Source organism: Puma concolor, chromosome A1, assembly GCF_028749965.1.
Source record: "Puma concolor isolate L17-30 chromosome A1, mPumCon1.1.hap2, whole genome shotgun sequence".
NCBI lineage: Eukaryota > Metazoa > Chordata > Mammalia > Carnivora > Felidae > Puma > Puma concolor.
In genome coordinates, this window is record NC_141667.1 from 76637263 (window position 1) to 76659455 (window position 22193).

General features: G+C 38.4%; 2 protein-coding genes across 19 annotated transcripts in view; one reads left to right on the top strand and one right to left on the bottom strand.

Annotated features, from left to right (window-relative positions):
* GIN1 (gypsy retrotransposon integrase 1) overlaps nucleotides 1-22193 on the top strand; it is a 79321-nt gene that overhangs the window by 25884 nt on the left and 31244 nt on the right. For 2 of the 3 annotated variants that reach the window (XR_015245075.1, XR_015245099.1), the window contains exons 9-12: nucleotides 1670-1823; nucleotides 2453-2675; nucleotides 8919-9000; nucleotides 20813-20987. The gene's annotated coding sequence lies outside the window, so the exon portion shown is untranslated. Of the gene's footprint in view, nucleotides 1-1669; nucleotides 1824-2452; nucleotides 2676-3888; nucleotides 4072-8918; nucleotides 9001-20812; nucleotides 20988-22193 lie in introns of those variants that run through there. The other variant, XR_015245107.1, reaches the window with a different exon arrangement.
* PAM (peptidylglycine alpha-amidating monooxygenase) overlaps nucleotides 7564-22193 on the bottom strand; it is a 287568-nt gene continuing 272938 nt past the window's right edge. For 4 of the 16 annotated variants that reach the window (XM_086689588.1, XM_086690234.1, XM_086689655.1 and 1 more), the window contains 3 exons: nucleotides 21865-22068; nucleotides 18905-18961; nucleotides 17415-18243 (listed from right to left, as the gene is read on the bottom strand). In XM_086689588.1, coding sequence (XP_086545714.1) covers nucleotides 18062-18243; nucleotides 18905-18961; nucleotides 21865-22068 — 443 coding nt within the window. In that variant the 3' untranslated portion in view covers nucleotides 17415-18061. Of the gene's footprint in view, nucleotides 7839-17414; nucleotides 18244-18904; nucleotides 18962-21864; nucleotides 22069-22193 lie in introns of those variants that run through there. The other 12 variants (XM_086689803.1, XM_086690312.1, XM_086690013.1 and 9 more) reach the window with 7 other exon arrangements.

Sequence of the window (22193 nt, forward strand, 5' to 3'; positions counted from 1 at the left end):
TAAGTTATTTTTTATTTTCTGAGGGCTATTGAAGGTTTTGTTTTTGCTTTTTACTTTTTTTCTTTCTTAATATAAGTTCTACACCTAGCATGGGACTGGAACCCATGGCCCCTAGATGAAGAGTTGCATGCTCCACTGACTGAGCCAGTCAGGCACCCTCACTGAAGGTTTTTGTATAGGGAGGTGTCATGATCAGAAATACGTTTTAGGGAAGCTCCTGCCTGGGTGGCTCAGTTGGTTAAGCATCCAACTTCAGCTCAGGTCATGACCTCTCAGTTTGTGAGTTTGAGCCCCGCGTCGGGCTCTGTGCTGACAGCTCAAAGCCTGGAGCCTGCTTCAGATTCTGTGTCTCCCTCTCTCTCTCTGCCCCTCCCCTGCTCGCACTCTGTTTCTCTCTTTCAAAAATCAACATTAAAATTAATGATAAAAAATACATTTTAGGAAGTTTAATCTGATAGCTAATAAAGATTAGAGGAAGAGAGAAGAAAAGAATGGGGATTATTTGATACAGTTTGGCAGTGATGCGTAATGGGAACCTAAACTGTTAATGAATAGAGCATATTTTAAGATCAACAGAATATCCCACACATTATGTATGAACCTTACTGAACGGTGATATGATACTGGAAATAGAGACCTGAGATACTGTAATTACTCATTTAAGAAGAAAGATTATGGGCACTTGGGTGGCTCAAGTTGGTTAAGAGTCAGACTTCAGCTCAGGTCATGATCTTGCTGTTCATGGGTTCGAGACCCATCTTGGGCTCTGTGCTGACAGGTCAGAGTCGGGAGTCTGCCTCAGATTCTGTGTCTCCCTCTCTCCACCTCTCCCCCACTCATACTATGCTGTCTTTCTCTCTCTTAAACATAAACATTAAAAATTTAAAAAGAAAGGAAAGATTAAATTATGTTTAATATGGGCTAAAGGATACATGATTGAAGGAAGAAAAAAAAAGAATCTGGGGCCCTATACCATAGACCAATTAAATTCCGGGTAGGAGTCCATAAAGAAATCTTAAGAAAGCATAGTTGTCCAAAATAGTGATAGCTATCATGCTCCTCCCATCAGCAGAACAGGGTTTGTGATGATGTCATATTGGGCCCTTGATGGTTAATGTAATTGTCAAGTGTCCCTTGCTCAAATGACTTTCCTCCAATGATCATCTCATTCAAAATCAGCCTCTTTTTCGTTGTAACAAGGTAATTAGTAATGAGTCATTTATTTTTTTAATTTATTTATTTTGAGAGAGAGTGTGAGTGCAAGAATGGAGGATGGACAGAGAGAGAGAGAGAGAGAGAGAGAGAGAGAGAGAGAGAATCCCAAGTAGGCTCCATGCTGTCAGCGTAGAGCCCTATGTGGTGCTCAGTCCCACAAAGTGTGAGATCATGATCTGAGCTGAGATCAAGTCACACGCTCACTGACTGCCACCCAGGCACCCCAAAAGTCATAATTACAATTTCTAGACACTCTAAAAAAAAATTCTGCCTTCCCTAACTAATTTATGATCAAACTGATCTTTATCCTGTGTGCATTGATCATGGTGGGCTACACTATGCTGTCTGTATGAACGACCCCAAAAATCTTAGTGACTTAACACAATGAAAGTGTTTCTTAGCTACATTCTTGGTTCATTAAGGCCTTGGCTCCATTTTTATCCTCACTCCCAAGAGACAAGCTGGTGTAGCCTCACCTGTGGAATACCGCCACCACGGTAAGGGGAGAACATAGCAAACCCAGCACCATGAAGAGACTTGCTGTCATGTCATGCACAACCTTCCATCTCCAATTACGGTGGTCAAACCTAGTCATACACTGCTAACAGGTACAAATTTCTTTTTGTGGCAATGGTACAAAAGTCCTAAAGTTAATGGTGTTAGTTGCCTAACTGAAAATATTAAAATCCACTGAATTATACACTTTAAAAGGGTGATTTTATGGTGTGAGAGTTACATCTCAGTAAGATTATTATAAAAAGAGTCTAAACCAAAACTTAAAAAAAAAAAAAAAAAAAAAAGCTAGCCACATGGCCACACCTGTAATACCTAAGGATAGTTAAGTACAGTCTTTATATTCCTGGAAGGAGGAAAACTGAAATAGTGGTGGCTAGCTATAATAGCTGCCTTGTTTACCTTTGTTTACAAATTCTATTATAGGCCATTTTGATGACAGTTATTTTTACTTCCTGATAAATAGCCAATACAAGCTAGTCATATCAGCTGCTGATTTTATTGCTGAAATCTCAGGATTCTAGTGTAGTCTAATTTCAAGTACAGATTATAAGTAAGCAAATATACACCAAAAATAACAAATTTTGTACGTGCACGGTCTCATCTCTAATGTTTGCAGGACTCTCCGTGAAAATGGAGGTCCACATACCATATGCCTAAATAATGAGAAGTTATAAATCACACTAACAAATTGTTCCTACCTTGGCAAACATGCCTTCTTAAGGTTCCCAGAATTCTCGGACTCCTCGAGCCCGGCACTGATGAGCAGCAAAGCAGGGCGAGCTGGACTCAGCTCTCTTGGTCCCAACGCCGTCCTGTCCCAAGGACAACCCACCCCCAGCTCCTGCAGGTGTGCTGCTTCAGCGGTCCAGACATTTGGAATGTGCTTCCCAGCTTCATCCACTGTCCTGGGATGGCCCAGGAAGGCCTTGGAAAAGGTTCTCCAGGTGAGGAGGGACACGTCCCCAGTTGCTGTGATCTTCTTACCGTGTGGGGAGGGACATATGATAGAATGGGACAGAGCCTAGCTCTCAAGCAAAGGGTCCAGGGTTGGAGTCCCTCTTGCCTGGATTTAAGGGAGGTTTTCTATAAGTATATAGTAAAGTTTTGACAGATGTCCAGAAATGTCTTTATGAAGTTTTGTATGCCACCTTGTGGTGTACACTTAAAAACATGTTATAGTAGGAAATGGAGATGCTGGACTATAATAAAAGAAAAATATATTTTAAATGAGAATAATATCTTTGAAAAGTTATTTTTAAATTTTGCTTAATGGTTATTTTTGAGAGAGAGACAGAAACAGAGTGCAAGCTGGGAAGGGGCAGAGAAAGAGGGAGACAGAGAATCCAAAGCAGGCTTCAGTCTCTGAGCTGTCAGCACAGAGCCCGACACAGGCTCGAGCTCACGAATTGTGAGATCATGAAGTCGGACACTTAACCGACTGAGCCACCCAGACACCCCTTGAAAAGTTATTTTTAAATATCATGATTAACCTGTGAAGTGTAAAATTTTCCTATATGACCATCTTAAAAACAACTCACTAAGATTTATAAAAGAAAACTTACCACATGGTTAGTTATCGGATTCATTCATACAATAAAAAAAGGTATGTATTTAAAAACAGTGGGGGAAGGCGTACCTGTGTGGCCCAGTTGGTTAAGCATCTGACTCTTGATCTCAGCTCAGGTCTTGATTTCAGGGTTGTGACTGCATAGAAAGTTTTAACTGTTTTGTTCAGAGCTCTACAAAGGACTGTGCCACTTCCATTGGGAGTTTCTAACTAATAATTAAAAGCAAAAATAAGCATTTAAAAAGCAAACTTATTTCAAACTTCTGTTTTCTACAAGTGCATCTGTTACTAAATGGGAAATGCTAGCTTCGTGCAGTGTTACCAATTAATGTTAAGCAGGCAAAGATCAATTCAGTGTCATCAAATTAAAAAGTATCTAAATTGGTAGCTTGCCCTGAGCGTGAGGCCCAGGCAAATGTTTCTTTTGCTTCTTCTAATCCCTCAAGGTTCTCCTCACCCCCTTTCTTACTTCCTCATGCCCATTAATGCTACATCCCTTGTGTACCCACTCACACCTTGTTTAGAAGTTAAGTAGCCCTGGGCCTGGGGGACTTCCCTTATCTGACCACCCAATTATCCAACCTTTGAAGGTCCTTGTGAGGAGCACACAGAAGGAATTCCTTAGTCTGCTGAGTAGCTGGAGGAGACCAGAAAGCCAATGACAACTTCATTCCTCTCCCCTACCTCGCAATGAAGCCTCTGTTAGTTCTGAAAGGTCTCAAGAATTGAAGTGGAGAATGGAGGAGAAACTAAAGGAAAGGTAGTCTGACTGTAATCCTTGCCTTGTACTATTTTCATATAGTGGTAGAGAGAAAAATACTAAATGGAATGGTTCTCTTCCTCCAATATTACATGTTTCTATTGCATCATAGTACAAAATCTATAGTCTCTGGGCTTCTGAGCAGTATTTTATACTGGGTTTTGCTCTTTTTATTTAGAATTTCATCCTTACATATATATATATATATGAGAAACACACACATATATACACATATTACATATATATTCGTTTTTCAATTTTATGTGGTACATAAACAATGATAAAATGATCATAGTGGTGGTTTATGTGACTTGGTCATAGCTAGAAGTAAATTACTGGCAAATCTGCCTATGCTTTCAGAATAAGACTTAGAGTTAGACTTCTGTTAAGCCATACTGATCACAAATTATGTTGAATAATCACTAATTTTACCTGAGGAAGTTAATATGTTATGGGTTGAAGAGGTAATAGCTTCTTTTTTATGTAATGTAGAAAAAACATATAAAATCCAGAAAAAATACAAATATATTAAAAACTCTAAAAATTCAACACCCAAAAAGACAACAACCCAACTAAAAAATGTGCAAAGTGGGGCGCCTGGGTGGCGCAGTCGGTTAAGCGTCCGACTTCAGCCAGGTCACGATCTCGCGGTCCGTGAGTTCGAGCCCCGCATCAGGCTCTGGGCTGATGGCTCAGAGCCTGGAGCCTGTTTCCGATTCTGTGTCTCCCTCTCTCTCTGCTCCTCCCCCATTCATGCTCTGTCTCTCTCTGTCCCAAAAATAAATAAACGTTGAAAAAAAAAAAATGTGCAAAGTACTTGATCATGCACTTCCCAAAGAAGATATACAAATGGCCAAAAAGCACAGGAAAAGATGCTCACTTAACATCTTTAGTCATTAGGAAAAAGCAAGTCTAAACCACAATGAGATATCACTTCACATCTCCAAGAATGGCTGTATTAATTTTTTAATTGAAAGTTACAAATGTTGATGGGAATATAGACAAATTGGAACCCTTGTATATTGCTAATAGGAACGTAAAATAGTGCAGCCCCTGAGAGAAACAGTCTGGTTGTTTTTCAAAAATCTAGACAGAATTACCATATGACACAGTAATTTAATTCCTAGGTATATACCCAAAGTATTTGAAAGCTGGGACTGGAAGAGATACTTCTACACCAGTGTTTATTACAGCATTATTCACAATAGCCAAAAGGCAGAAACAACCCAAGTGTCCATCAACAGATGAATGGATAAACAAAATGTTGTATGTACATAGAATGGAATATTATTTAGCCATCAAAAGGAATGAAGTTCTGAATAATGCTACAACATCATTGACCCTTGAAGACATTATGCTAAGTGAAATAAGTCAGACAAAAAAGGAGAAGTATTGTATGATTTCAGTTAATGAAATAGAAGAACAGGCAAATTTATAGAGACAGAAAGTAGATACTAGTAGATACCAGGATATAGGGGAGGGGGAAAGGAGAGCTAATGGTTATTGATTTTAGCATTCCTGTTTGAAGTAACGAAAACATGTTGGAAATAGATAGTGGTTGCACAGCATTGTGAATGTAAGTATACCACTGAATGGTGTACTTTAAATGATTAAAATGGCAACTTCTATATTGTATATATTTTACCATAAAGTTAATCATGTAACATACCAAAAGCTATTGAATTATTCACTTTAACTGGGTAAATCATATGGTATGTGAATTATGTCTCATTAAAGCTGCTTAAAAAAATTGTGGGATACAGCCCAAATTGTCCTTAGAGGATAATTTATGACTTACGTGCCTATCTTGGAAAAAAATAAGAGTTAAAAAGTAATGAGCTTAGCATTTAATTTAATGTGATGTAAAAATAACAAGTGAATAATCCTAAAGAAAATACAATAATTGAAATCATGAAGATAATAGATATTAATGGAATAGAAAATAAACATGTAATGACATGCACTGAGGGAAGAGTTAGCAATCCTACTAAAACAATAAATCTAGGGAATTTGTAAATAATACTGTGAGGTCAAAAGGGTCAGAACCAGATATGAGGCATATATTTAAAAGAGGGTGTCACAACTTTGTTTCAATAAATTTGAAGACTTAATAAAATGGATAAATTCTAAAAAAATTTAACTTGCAAAAGTGATTTTAAAATAATAAGCCAGATGATTTTTCCAAAAGTTTGTAACAAAACATAAAGAATACATATTATCTTATATAAATTATTCAATCTAGAAAAACAGAACACTCCTTAAATCTTGGCATGAGGGTAGCAGAATCATGATATCAAAATCTAAAAAGGACAGAATAAGAAAGGAAAATAACAGGTTATTCTCTCATAAATAGAAATACAAAGACCTAAAAGGAAAAAAAAAAAAAAAAAACAAACTGAATGCAGTGACCTATAACAATATGCAATATGACCAATTGAGTAGATCCCCAAAATTCAAGGTTGGTTTGATGTTAGAAAAGCAGTTTGTACAATTAACAGCTGCATTTCTAAGAGACATAGCAAGAAAGAGATGAAACACAAAAGATAGTTATAACTGAAAGAAATTTAAGGAACAGTTTACAGAAGGATTAATGGAACCCATAACAGATACTTGGACATCCTTTTGGTGACTAACAATAGCCAGAACTCTAGGATTGAAAGGGCAAAGGCAAAGAGAGGAAATGCTTAGCGAGAAATGGAATTATGGAAAAGGGTTTAACCATAAGTCTTTGTAGCCGTAGAGGAATGTATCCTCTGCCAGAACCATAACAAGTCAGAACTGTGACCAATGAGGGCTACCAGCCTCCCATCTCCTGTTACTGCCTCTCATTTGTCAGCCCTCATGAAAAGCCAGTGGCAAGGGAGCTTGGGGATGCAATTAGTGAAAATAAGCCTCAGAGGGAATAGAGCAGTAAAGGGCAGAGAATGGATTTGGGGTGTTCGCTTTGAGAACAGCCAGCTAAGCCATATGATCAGAGGTAAAGAGGAAAGTTGTATAACCATCTAGTTGACAAAGTTCTGCAAAGGGCTAACTAGATAGTAAGTATTTTTAGATTTGCAGGCCACAGAACTACACATTTTGCCATTGTAGTATGAAAGCAGCCATATTGTACTTAAACAAGTGAGTGTGGCTTTTTTCCAATGAAACTGTATTTACCAAAAAGAAAAAAAATTGTTGGCTGAATTTGGCCTTTGAGGACAGTAGTTTGTAGACCCTGTATTTAGTAGATGGAGAAAAAATATTTGCTGAATGTTAACATCCATTTGAAATTTAAAACAACAACAATAACAAAAACCTCTTGGCAAACTCAGAAAAGCATTTCCTTATCCTGATTCCGTATATGCTGTTAAGAAAAAAAAAAGCCTATAATAGGCTTTATACTTAATGAAGACAAATTTGCAAATATTCTGTGTAAGATCATGAACCAGACAAATATCACTGGTTTTAATTATTGGGGGCTCTAGCCAGTATATTAAGGCAAGAGAAAAGAAAGAAAAGTCATAACGATCAGAAAGAAACTAATTTTATTTGCAATAGAAATAATTGTCCACATAAAGAACTAATATAAATCAATATGAAAAAAATAACCTAATATAAAAATGGGCGAAAGTCTCCTACTCATAGGAGAGAAAAGTAAAAATGAATAGCTCCTGCAAATATCTTTTGTTTGCCCCTATATACCAACTTTACATTCTTCACCCCATGCTTCGTTTAGGATCCTGGCCTCAGCAGCGTTCTCATCCTCTTTGACATCCATTTGGATTCAGCCAATGGGGATACCTGGCAGAAGATCAGGAGAGGAGAGTGAAGTTGAGATATTTATTCTCCTTGATCCCTTCCTCACTCTAGCTGTTTCTTCCAACCAAAGTTTCCTGCTTCATAAGACTCTATTCCTCTAGGTTTCCAGTAACCTTTCCCTCCTCTTATCCTTTTGGATCTAGGAGTAGAAGCAGCTCTATTGCTGACAGTCTGGATTCACCTCCACTCCATGAACATCTTTGTACTTAGTTCCTTTAATTATCCTAACATGTCATTTGTTCCCTCTTCAAATCCTGATACAGTTGATCAGTATATTAAAAGATGCTCAATCTCATTGATAGCCAGAAAAAAAAAATGCAGATCAAAACCATTATTAAAGATGATTTAAAAACTGCCATATTGGGAATAATTAAAAATCTCAGCAAGGCTGTAGAGCAGACAATACAGTTATATATAGTTGGTGAGTGTATAAATTGATACAACTATTTCTGAAAAACAATTTAGCATTCTATAGCAAAGCTGAAGATGCACAAGTCTATAATGCAGCATTTTGCACCAGGTGCTATGTTCATGAATGTTTATAGGAGGATTTTTTTTTTTTTTTGCAATAGCAAATATTAGAAACACCATAGCTATCCATCAATAGAATGGATAAATAAATTGTGGCTATTCATACAATAGAATACTAAGTGGCAGTGAAAATGAATAAATTACAGCTACATAAAAAAAGCATGAATGAAGTCAGGAACACAATAGGGAGCAGAGAAATCAACTAACAGAAGGAGGTGACACATGAGCAAAGTTTTGAATAAAGTGAGAAAAGGAGCCATGTGTATACCTGGGGGAAGAGCATTCCAGAGAGAAGGAATAGCAAGCGCAAAGATGCTTCAGTGTTTCTGTGTCTGTGGTTTTGAGGAATAGTAAGGGGCCCAGGAGACCTAGAACAGAGTAGTAGGGAGTATAACAGAAGATCATAGAGGCAAAGTGGTAGAATAAATTGTTTCAGGCCTCATATCGACTTTGTTTTTAGTCTGAGTAATATGGGAACTCCCTGAAAGTATTTGAGAAAAGTGACATGATATCAATTCTTATTTTTTTTAGATAATTACTCTGGAAGCTGGATTAAGAATGGACAGAGAAAGGGCAATGGAAGACTGGTTATGAGGCTGTTGCAGTAATTGAGGTGAGAGATGATGATGGCACTGGTAGTAATGGAGGTGGTGAGAAATGGCTAATATCTGTTGTATTTTGAAGGTAAACAGGATTTGCTGACACTGGAGGTGGATGTTTAGAAGAAGAGAGAAATCTATGATGACTCTAAACTTTTTAGGCTTGCATAACTGGAAAGATGGAGTTGCCACTAAGATGAGGAAGACTAGGAGGAAGAGACTTGGGAAAGAAAAGAGAAGTTCAGTTTCCACGTGTTGAGTTTGAGATGCTTATTATACATTGAAGTAGAACTGTTGGGTAGATATTTGGATAAGAGTCTGGAATCCAGGGGATAAAAATTCAGCATTCATTTATGCACAGTTCAGAACTCTCCAGAATAAAACTTTAATTAATATGTTTCCTTTTGGAGAGGCCAAGACATTCTCTTTGCTGCACTTATAGTTGACCTGCCACATTTCTTGTTAATCACTGCTGAGGCAGCGATCCAAAGCATCTGGTGACTGATTGTACATACTCTATGGCATTATTTATATTACCTGGCAGATCAAACAGATGCTCAAGCAAGTTTTCTAGCTTTATGAATGATGGCAGCAGAGCGTTTGGCCCCCTTCCCCCTTTTGATGTATATAGCTGATGCTAACACCACATTTAAGGGACTGCAAATAAAGCTTGCAAGTTCTCAAAAATCTCATCCTCATCTGCCAGTACATACTGAATGAGACAGAGCGTTGGTCTCAGCAATAACATATTACTTTGCAATCACATAGTACTTTGTCTTTGCTGAGGAATTTACAATCCAGTGTAATTTATACAGAATATCACTTTTCCTATTTTTACCTCAATTTTCGGGTGGAAAACTGGAGAGAGAACTTTTTTTTTCCAGAAAAAGAATCAGAAATTCTTAGGAATATCTCCTATCCTACCTCACAAACTTGAGTTATTAGCCTTTAATTCTAAATCTTCCTTTGAATTCTTGTCATAACCTAAAAGTCTTAGCATAGTGTGTAATTTTACTAAGATATCTATATTGCCAAGGTCATTGGGATACAGGGCTTTACTGAAGCAATATGACATTTCAGTTAACTCGGAGGAGAAAGCTGTGTTTGGCTCCATTGGCAAAGAGTTTTATTCCAACTGTGATGAAGGACTGGTCATATGTGAGTAGGGAAGATGGAATGGGCAGTGAAGGTAGTGAAGGAGCAGAAAGCTGAATGCTTTCTGTTCTCCTCCCACACATACGCAGCTCTTTCCATAGCTAGCTTCACATCTCTCCCTACTGGAAGGCCCTCTGTCTTTTAGGTTTTGAATCTCACGGACAGAGGCTCCCTGAGTTGAGAAATCTAAAGTAGGCAATAGATCTACCTGATGGTGGGATGGGGACATACAGCAAGAGGACAACACCAGGCAGAGAAATTCTGCTGTGGGACACAGACTTCCACATGCAACAGAAACATTCCGGTATCTGTGGGTCTCTCCCTAAGCAAGGAAGGCCGTGTAGCAGGAATGTCCTTGGAGAAGTGTATAGCACTGGCCTAAGCAGGACATCTATAGGGTATTTTCACAAGTGTAAAGCTAGGGAATTACTTAGTGAGGCGCTTGGTAGGGGTAGGAATGATTCAGTATTTGAAGGAGCTATGACTCAATTTTGGAAGACATGGAGGCATTTCTCCATGGCCCACCTGTGATCAGGAGTTTTCAGGCTTTGAGGATGGACGTGGTTTACTGGGTTTGAATATGATTGTGCGTGTGTGTGTGTGTAAAATTAACATACCATAAAATTCACTCATTTAAAGTGAAAATTCAATCGTTTTTAGTATTCACAGTTATGATTTTACTCATTTAATGCAGAAACTTTAATTGTAAACAACTTGAAACCAGCCATTCTGAGGGGTAGCAGGAGAAAGCCAACTGAGAGAAATACCTGCCAGCTGCACTCTAGTATCTTCCCCCTTTTTGGCCTGTTCCTCCACAGAATCCATGCCCACCTCTTCTTAATCTTTCTCCAGAGCTGCCAGGTTCTTCAGGGCCTCAGAGAACTCCCCTTCATAGATGCCTTCTCACATATTCACTTTGCTTACATGAGATCATACTTTTGGTTCAGGGAGGCCCAGACCTCAGCCATGGCAGTGGTGTTGCACAGTATGCACATAGTCTGCTGCACTTTGACCAGGTCTCCCCTGGGGATGACAATTGGGGGGCTGGTAGTTGACCCACTTTAAATCTAGTTGGGCAACATCCACAAGCTGGATGGTGCACTTCATCCTGATGCTGGTAATGGCTGTGTTGACATCTTTGGGACCATGTCCCAGTTACATGCTACAGACAACATATTGCTTCAGCAAGGGTCATACTTGGCAATCTGATTGCCTGGCTTGCAGGCATTGGTGATCTTGGCCACAAGCAGCTACTCATCATAGGCCTTCTTAGCTGAGATGCCTGGGGATTGGTAGCCAGTGGAAAGTGGATATGGGACCAGGTTGTTTGGGAATTCTGTCAAATTCACATTCAGGGTAGTGTCAAGTTGCTGAGAGGTAATGATGGTGGACACAATCTGCCCAATCACATGAATGAGATTGGTATATATGGGCCGTTTGGTATCTAGGTTGTGTCGACATATGTCATAGATGGCTTCCTCACTGACCGTGAAGGCACAGTGAGAATGATCCAGGGTCGGGTGGGTGACCAGGAAGGAATTGTGGGGCTCCACCATGACTGTGGAAACCTGGGGGATTGGCAACTTTGAGTTTGGACTTCCTGCCATAGACTACCAAGAGCTGTTCCATAAGGAGAGGCACAAACCTAGAGCTGGTGCTGCCCCTGAAGCTGTGGAAGATATGCAAGTCCCATAGCCCTGTACACAGATCCACCAGTTTTCAGATCAAGTCTAGGTCAGTAATCTCCTTGCCAATGATGTCATGGCCTTTGGCATAATTACTGGCTGCATCTTCTTTCCCAGGGATCAATATTAAGCCCCCAACTTTTTTACTTTTATGGACCAAATTTTTATTTTCTCTTATTTCTTAAAAGTAAGAAAATGATTTTGAAAGACATTATATATGTTTATTTTTGCCTCAAGTGCTCACATTAAAAAAAAAATAGCCAAACAATTTCATGATTTTCTGTTCTCTGGTGACTGCATTGGCAAAGAGGACATGGGTACTGTCAGTATCTATGTGACACCTGATGTTCCAGATCTTTTCGAATACCTGGATGTATGGCATGATGTAAACATAAAAACTGGATGACTAGTAGCATTTTAAGTTGTTCTTGAAGACACAGACATCATTCACTGAATAGCTCCTTTTATGAGTGCACAAATCCATGCAAATTTTTTGTTTTACCACCAGATGTCAGCCATTCACTGCACTGGTAATAACTATCCTGAAGAACTCTTGATGAGAAATCTATGTATGTGGATGTCACTTTCATCTCTCCCTCTGTCCTTCTTTTCCTCCTTCTCGCTATGACTGTCAGTCAATAATCAATTGACTTATATTTTAATTAGAATGCACATATCTCTTCTAATCTATCTAAATAATGAAAGGGAGGGTCACCTGGGTGGCTCAGTCAGTTAAGCATCTGACTTCGGCTCAGGTCATGATCTCACAGTCCGTGAGTTCGAGCCCCGCGTCGGGCTCTGTGCTGACAGCTCGGAGCCTGGAGCCCGCTTCGGATTCTGTGTCTCCCTTTCTCTCTGCCCCTCCCCTGCTCATGCTCTGTCTCTCTCTGTCTCAAAAATAAATAAAAACATTAAAAAAATTTAAAAAACAAAAAATAATAAAAATAATGAAAGGGATATATTAGATATTTTAAGAAAACTAACATGATTTAGAGTTTAAATATTATCATATACAAATGTGAAAATGACACTAAAATGTTTTTTAAACTTTGATATGGAATTCAGGCTCTTTTCAGTCCAGGAACTTTGGGACCAATGCAATATTTTGCAGCCTTTGTTTCAGAACATACTTTCAACTGTCACCCAGAACTTTTGCTTTTTTGGAATTTTTATTAGATACTTGTTGGTATTCTGAAATTATATTCTTATTGGAAGAGTATCAACTACATATTGAACAAACTATGCAATATTTGATTTTTAGAGAAGCCCTAAGGTGATTAAAAAGCTAATTAATTATTGAAGAACTATGCAGACTTTTTGCCCACCAACAACTTCCATTTAATTTTTTTCTATTAAATGCCTTCTTGAGTATTAATATATACCTTCTATGATCCCTGACTACAAACTTTGTCAGGTGTGTTGTTCTACTTCAATCACTGAGTTTAATCCAATGATTTTATGCTTTTTGCCCTTGAACATTGTGAGCTTTTTGAGGTTTTGGGAGTTTAGCAGGTATCTATTGATAAATGAATTTTATTCTCTAAACTTAGAGTACAGCTAGCCTGTAGTGGACTGTTGGTTGCCTCCTTAACAACCATTTTCTTCTACCTCTCTTTCCTGTCTGAATTTTGTTTCAGTGTCTAGCACTTCTCTTTTGGAGCCATGAGACTTAGGGAAATTTCATCCCATCAAGCTTCATGCATGGGCCTGGGTAGTATAAAAATAATCCCATTCCCTTTGCTAAGGATTAGCTCAGAAATGACCATGGCCATAGAAGGTCCAAGGAAAACTTTTCCTCACTTTCCTAACTCCTAAAAGAGTGAACTATAAAGGCTGATGGATATATCTTTGTGAATCTACTGTCATTTCTGAAGAAGAAAATACTAGTGTTACTGTGTTTCTGAATCCTTTGGGGGAGTGATATAGATATGGGGAAGGTAGGGGAGGCTCTCTCAAATTTTCAGACATCTACCAGAGATATCTTTCATATCACATAGAAAGAAAATTCTAGAGTATGAAACCAGCACAGAGGAAAACAGCTGCAGGGGAGAGAAAGAGAGTGTGTTAAGAGAGAGAGAATGAGAGAATGAGGGAGAGACAGAGAGAGACAGATCTGATGATAGTTTTTGTGTCCCTAAATCCTCTGTTATGAGATAATGAGCCAAAAAATTTTGTTCTTATTTATTTAATTATAACCCAGTGAGGTAAGAGTTTGATGGGGAAGTCTATTTAGGCATCTGGAAAAATGTCTAGAAGCTGGAAGGACAGTAAGGGCATGGCCATTTGAGAGAGAAGTCGAATGTGGCTTCTCCTTGGAGTGAGGATGATAAGGAGAGTTGGCTTCTGGGCCTTTTGCTCTATAGAGACCACATATTTGAGCAAACGGCTTTGTGTGCCTAATAATTTAAGGCTTAGCTAATCCTTGTAGGACCGTATTTCCTGTAGATGGTCCATGAAACACCTGGATCCAAATCACCAGGGGTACTTCTTAAAGATGCAGAGATCTGGGGCTCCTGGGTGGCTCAGTCAGTTAAGCTTTGATTTTGGCTCAGATCATGATCTCATGATTCATGAGATCAAGCCCTGCTTCCTGGTCCATGCTAATAGAGTGGAGCCTTCTTGGGATTCTCTCTCTCCCTCTCTCTCTCTCTCTGCCTCTCCCCCACTCACATGCGCTTTCTCTCTCTCTCAAAATAAATAAACTTTTTTTAAAAATGCAGAGGTCTAGGCCTCGCTCAATGTAGTGAATCAGAAACTCTGGGAATGGGACCAAGAGTTAGTCCTCTTACAATAAGTAGCCCCAGTTGATACTTACAGTTGCTGAAGTCTGAGAAGTATTGCTATAGGCTACAATAACTTTGACATCGACTTTGGGCTACTAAGTAGGTGACAGTCTGGGGAATAAGCCCTAAGACCAAGTCTGTGGCTTCCCTTATCATTCAGCTACTTAAATACTCACTTTATATAACATTTGAATGAGAGTTTAAAGAAACATGGGAATTTTGAAAAATAATATGCTGATTTAATAAACTAAGAAGATGGGGTACCTGTGTGACTCAGTTGGTTAAGCGTCCAGCTCTTGGTTTCAGTCCAGGTCATGATCTCACGGTTCGTAAGTCTGAGCCCCTTGTAGGACTCCATGCTGACAGTGCAGAGCCTGCTTGGGATTCTCTCTCCTACTCTCTGCTTCTCCCTTGCTCGTGCATGCTCTCTCAAAATAAATAAAACTTAAAAAAATTAATATATTAAAAATTATAATAAACTAAGAAGAAAGCTTAGAACAAAAGATTTTATGCATATGATAATTCAGAGCCAAATCAGTGAATGACTGTTCTTTTACATCCCCCAAACAATAGTCTCTGGATAATTTAATGTAAAAAAAAAAAAATCAAAGCCCAGCTGTTTCTCTTCGCCTTTTTAATAAGTCAGTTATACCTATTTTAATTATCTAATTTAAAACAATGAACAATTGAGGTATTCCAATCGTGGTACTAATGGTCAAAACAAAATACCTCAGATCCTGTCTCCTCTGTCCAAACATCTGTAAACTATAATTTATGTGCAAATATATATCTACTTGTAGTAACTGGCAAAGTTGAATAGCCAATTCTCAAAAACAATGGTTTTCAACTCTGGATGCACATTAGAATTACCTAGAGAAATTAAAAAATGTGACTTATACCAATGTCCTACTGTAAGTCAACTAAATCAGGCTCTCTGGAAGGAGTGCCTATTTTTTTTCTTAAATTCCCCAGGGGATTCTACTGTGAAGCCAGGGATGGGATCCACTTCTTGAGACGCTTCCCAGGCAGTGCATTCTCTGAGTGTCTCTGAATGAAATTCAGCTAAGAACGATAATCAATGGGGAGATTGCTTGAAGGCAATGCAGTTCATTCATTTCTAGTCTACCATCTTTAAGCCAGGTTAGTAGAATAAGGGTAGTATACTAGGACAGGTTTATAATGCCCCAGCAGATTTTCTTTTTCTGTATCTTTTTTTATAATGCCATTTTCTTATATGAGATATGTCACATGCTATATTGAGGGATATATGTAAGAACAGACTTGCAAAATGTATTTGTCTACTCTGTGGATATTATTGAAGACTTTACTCACACATCTTGCTGCTGTCTTTCAGAAGATACTTGGGAACAAGTTTTTCTGTCATAATTAGGAATTCTAAATGTTTAATGGATTTATGAATTATATAACTAATCACGTTTTATTTAATGAGCTGCTAGAAAGCTTAGAGCCAACGTCTTGGCCTGAGCAGGTGTAATAGGAACTACCCTCGTATTAATTTTTCTTTTTATCTTTGTTCTCCATTTTTATCTTTGTTCTCCATTTATCTTTTTCACCTCCTTATCATTTATCATTTTTATTTATTTTTTGCATCCATTGAGTCATTGTAAACTGTTAGGAATAATATTTGATGTAGATAACATTTAAAAAAGCAGCTAATGGAGCTGATGATCAAATATTGCACCACAAAAGATGACCTTAGTGCAAGTCAACTAATTTCCTCAATGTAAGCAAACTTGAACAGCATCAAAGTCAACCTATAAAACATGTGTCTTGGCGGGGGCGGGGGGGGTACTGGACTAATTCTGATGTTGAAATAAAAATATCTTACATACTGTGAACAGGCACATATACCTCAGAATAGTGTTATCATTGTATATTTACATGTTTACCAGTATGCACTGAAAGGGGCATAAAGGAGTGGGCAAAGGGAGGTAAATATATCCTTATTTGAGAAGGAAGATAAGAATAAAAAAAAAAAAAAAGGTGAAGCTTCTATTTGGGTAGGATGCCCAAATTAAGCTATACCAGGAAGGTGAATATATGGGAAGTAATAAATCTTTCAATCAGATCTTCTTTGGTGTATGAGAAGAAAAAAATCTAGGTTATGTTAGATTTTTAAAAACAACATAGCTGGAAGACATTCTAATTAATATACTTTTTTTTGCAAAGCACTCTGTATTGTTTTCATGATGAGTCAATTAAATCTCTAATGTGCCACTACTAAGATGCCTGGATTGCAAATACAGGCATTTTGAAGAAAGGGTTCTAGAATCTGATTATTACACAAAGAAAAGTGATCACGTTCTTACTAAACTGCATTGATGAATTATGAAAAAGATGTTATAAAAGTAATTCATAGTTCCTGTAAGAGATGAATATTCCCATGAATACATGGAATTGGAGTGAAATTATTCTTTAAAAAGAAAACTAGTAGTAACCTATATTGATGGGTCTATTTGCATATGTAACTTGAGACACAGGTTTCCTCTTAGCTAGATCACCTTTTATTAAATTATTTACCTCCTGATTGATACACAGGCAAAACCCCTCTTTAAATTTAAAAGAGAGCCTGGATTTACACATGTATGTAAACTCTGATGCTGGTTTTTAATTTATATCAGCTACATAACAAAATATCATCTTCATTTTAATACAATACAACACATTTCTTTCTGCTGAAGACATTGGGTAGTTTTCACTATATCCGTGGTTTGTGTAATTATTACAAAAGTTGTATACAAAACCCTGCAAATATGCAAAAATTGCAAAATACACTCTGACAGCTAATGCTCTGAAAACACTTTATTACACAAATTACATTCAGATTCTGAAAATAGTGTTCTAACAGTGTAACCATCTAAAAATAAGACATCCCAAAAACACACCAACTGAAGAAAATTAAAAAACGAATTTAAATAGAGACTTTTTTTTCTTTCCCTCATTGCAATATAATGTTAGTGATTTTAAAAAAATAGGAGATTTAGCAGCTTTGTCCTCATGTAGCACAAAGTTTCTCTTTACTGCCACAGGCTGAGAATGCTGAACAGGAAAGGCACCAAAGACAGACATAGGCAATGGAAGTGCTATTGGGAAAATACTGTGTTCAAGCAGAGAATGGGGTTATTTACATCTACAGAAAAGTCTCAAAAATGTAAATGAGCAAAGCTTCCATCATTAAATTAGTAGTGTGATGGAAGAAGAGGACCATTCCTCTAGGCTATGTTCATATAAAGACAATGGCACTGTTATGAACTTTTAGGAAACTCCTCAACTAGAAACAGAAGCCAACTAAAAACAAATGAAATAAAACATGTACAGTCCCACATAGACTAGTACAGTTTACAATTAAATACACAAAACTCTAAACGTGCTAAAGGGAAAGGAATCGGGCATTCTTGGAAAATCTCATCAACCTAAATCAAAGCCTGTCTTCAGGAGGAAGAAGGTGAGGGCGCAGGCAGAGGTGCTGAATACTCCTCTTCCGATTCACTTCCATCATCCTCCTCTTTCTCTAGGTCACTTCCCTCGGTGCTAAGACGGTCAAACCCTTTCCGGCTGTAGCCTTTCCGGCTTGCAAAGAAATTTCCGAGGTTTAAGCCTCCACTTCCCTTTCCTGGAGAAAGCACACAGTGACACAGAACTGATGGAAAGTTTGCACAAATGATTCTTGGTGTACTTGTAAATTCTTAAATGGTAAACACATTAGATATTGGGATGGGAAAGGGTAGATATTAACAATAACAACAGAAGTAAAAGAGATAACCTACAGAGTCAGAAAGATATTACTTGTACTGATTTATTAAAATATATAAGAAAAAAGCTCCCCAGGATTATGTGTTTCTGTAGGATTCTTTAAGATTCATTTCCCAGCTCCTGCTTTTTCCAGGCTCTCTGGAACTGGGATCCCTTGAGGAGCTCTTCATTTCAATGACTATATGAAAAGGTCATCTTCACTATGACAAGCACTGACATGCTGACAGGAGTGAAAGAAAATTTACTGAAGACAAATGAAGCCAGATAGATAAAAGGCAGGGGAAGAGAATTAAATATAGAAAGAAAGGCAAGGTAGAAAAAAACGAAACTGGGAAATGTGCTGCCAGCGCCACATACTTCAATTTAGTTTACGGTTTGCATTCTGCATTTAACATTGCTGTGCTGCACATGAGGAGTTTACTTTTAGAGAGAGTATGGGAATTAGATCCCTGCTCTGTAAAGGACATGAGCGTGTTGACTCTGAGCCACATGTGAAGGATTCTGAAAGGTCACAGGCATACCTCTAAGTCTTCCGAGCACTCTTCCTGAACTTGCCTCAAGTTTGTGTTCAGAATCTGCTAGAAAAAGATGGCACATTTCAAAATGAGTCCCAGTCACCCTCCTCAACCATGGGCTCAACTTTCAATACCGAATCAGAGGTTCATAAATGATTAAAAACAAGGCCTGGGTTTGTCTGTAAGCAATTCTAAGGGGGAAAAAAGGCGATATATTATTATGATGTATCTGAGGGCCAGAGCTGGGTTCGACTTCAGTGCTGTGCAGTCTCAATAAATTACTTCTTTGAGCCTCAGTTTTCTCATTGGAGAAAAGAGGGATCAATGATAATTCCTACCCATCTGCAAGGTTTAGATGGGATACTGCATGTGATGTGCTTAGAACAGTGCCTGGTAGCTACACAGTAAATGCTCAATAAATATTAGTTATTTTTATTAGGACAAAATTAAATTACCAGGAGTTTGTAACAACTTGGGAAGCTTTGGTTATTATAAATTAGGAGTTTTGTCTCAGGCTTTAATCTTTCTATTAAGCACAGTACATGTTGTGCTTGAGACAGCCTTGAATTCACATACATCATTTCTTCTTTGTGTAGGACTTAAGTGAAGGCAAGGACCTGAAACACTGAATAATTTCAGTCATAAAAGTGACCCAAACTCTCCCTTGGAGCTTCCCATCTTCCTGATGGATGGACTTTCTTTCTTTATGGGGAGGCAGAACTCCCAATGGACTTATTTTTCCCTTTGCTCTGTACCTGTCTGTACTTTTTGTCCTGACTTCCCCTAAGGGCTACTCCCCTAAGGGCTGTAGACAGGGAAGTGAGGCTTGGGGTTCTCCTATGAAGCCTCTAACCAGGAGTAGAGGCAGCCTCGAGGAAAAAGCTAGCAAGCAGATGGCAGAGGAAAGGTAGAAGAGTGGGTGTGGAGAAAAATAGGCAAGAAGGGAAGAATCTGATTAAGACTGTTAGAGAGCCAACAGATTAGATTATAAGTTCTATAAGGATGCAGGACAGCCTTTATTTAGCTGGCTTTGTATTCCCTGTGCCTACCACAGTGTCTGATGTGGAAGTGACATGCAATAAGTATGTGTTGAAGAAATGGAAGGTCTTTTATGAGGGTTACTAAAAACTCATTAATTGGACAAGATCTATCCAGAACAAATGCTGAAAAAAGGTGACAGGCTGATCTACTTTTAGAATTAAATGTATTATATGGAACCATATAAAACTGCAATATTTCTGTTGAATATTTCTATATGAATAAAGGTAATTTCATATGGTCTGACTTAGGTCTCTGCCTTCCCAACACACTCCTGTAAATTCAGTATTCTGTAACAGTGATGTGTCACACGTGCTTACCGGTGAACAGGAGAGACCAAACCTTCTTAACTCCCCAGCTACTACTCCTTCCAGTGTGGTTGAATACCACCATTCCTGCTGCCTGGTCCCAGCCCCTCGTGTTCCTGATGCTCTGCGTATTTATCACTGCACTTACCACCCTCTGTTGTTACCTTTATATACAGTCCTCTCTTTTTTTATGTTTCATCTATTCTGTGAGCTCCACTTATTTATTCAGTCATTTCCCCAACAACTATTTATTAAACCCCTAGTGCCAGGAACTGTGACTGTGCTGAGGATACATAAGTAAACAAGTCAACATGTAAGATTTTTGCTCTTTTGAAGCTTCCATCTAACTCCATGAAGACAACGACTATGTTTATCTTTGCTCCTGCTTACCACAGTTCCATACCCTTAACAGGGGCTCAAAAGAAGTTCTTTTTGAAGAGTTAATTGTATTTTTGAGAACTTTATCAATTGCAGATGAACAGCAAACCAAAGTCCTAGAAAAATTCCCTTTCACAACTAATTAAATGGAATCCTCTGTTCTTTGTTTCTGTGTGCTTTTCTGTGTCAGGGCTTTGCCGTGGGCACTGAATCCCTGCCATGGTTGCCTTGGCCTGAAATAGAATCAGATGCTACTTCTTGATCGAATGCTGCCTCCCACCCTGGCCCACAGATTCCTTCCCCGACACAGTTGTAGACTCTTGCCTTAGGACCTGGGAAGCCAGCCAAGGGACTGCTCCTGGGAGGTAAGAATCATGGGCTGGATTATTTGTTTATTTGAATGTCCTGAAAGGAACACAGCTCCTCTTCCTACACTATGATAATGATCTGATAAAATACTGATTCCAACACTGGACCCTGTCTTGTTTGGTGAAGGAAGGCTGATGTCCCAAATTGTGACTATTTAAAAGCTACTGAATGATGTATTGTAGGAATAAATAGTTGATTTCCTGAGAAAGTTGAGATTTAAGATAAGTATCTTTTATGACTTATGACTTCTATTACTGTATTACCAATGACTGTTTTTCACAATCATTGGTGGTGTTACTTGAGCACTTACCTGGTGGCAGATACTGTTGATAAATGCTTTATGTTTATTATTTCCCTTAATCTTCACACAACCTTGTGAGTATTTTATCCCTACTTTATAGATGAGGAAACTGTGGCTTGGAGAGACTAAGTAACTTGCCCAAGGTCATGTAGCTAGGAGCTAAAGCCAGGACTAGCAGGGGAAATATATAACTCCCAAAGAATGGACCTAGGTATTTTGAGGCCTGGGCCTGTTTCTAACAGCAAGGATCTCCTCCTTCCTGACCCTAATTTATAGTGACTACATATCTACACAATTTCATGTGGAGACATTAACTGGGCTTATGCCAATTGCTAAAAGGCAGTATTAAAAGTTATCTTTTAATCTAACTATCTAAATTTCTGAGGCTTCAGATACTTTTTCTATGGTGATGCTAACTATAAACAATATTTGGAACATAAACAATAATATCCAAAAAGGCAGAGAGCATTTAGAAAAAACACTGAAAAAAATCACAACCAAACTCTGGGGATACTTAGGCCAAACACTCTTTCAAAGGTAGGTTCCAAGTTCAAGGGGCTCATTTTACTTGCCTCCAAAGGCCTTTGATTTTTTCCACCGAATAAATAAGGCAATGGCCAGCAGGACAACCACCGGAATAACCAGAAGGGTTGTAATGAGAACAATGGGCACTCCAAAGCCCGGCTCTTTGATCAGTTTCTGTTTCTCTTGCATCTTCTGCAACTCTGTGGAGGCCGGTTTGTTCTCCATTTTGTTTTCAACAACTGCCTCGGATTCTTCAGGGAAAGAAGAGTTCACAATATTCAACTGACTCAAAGATTCCAAAACCCAACCACCCACCCCTACCCAGTCAAATCAACAACTGCTCATAAAGAACTTGTTGAGTTCCGTGCATGTGGGG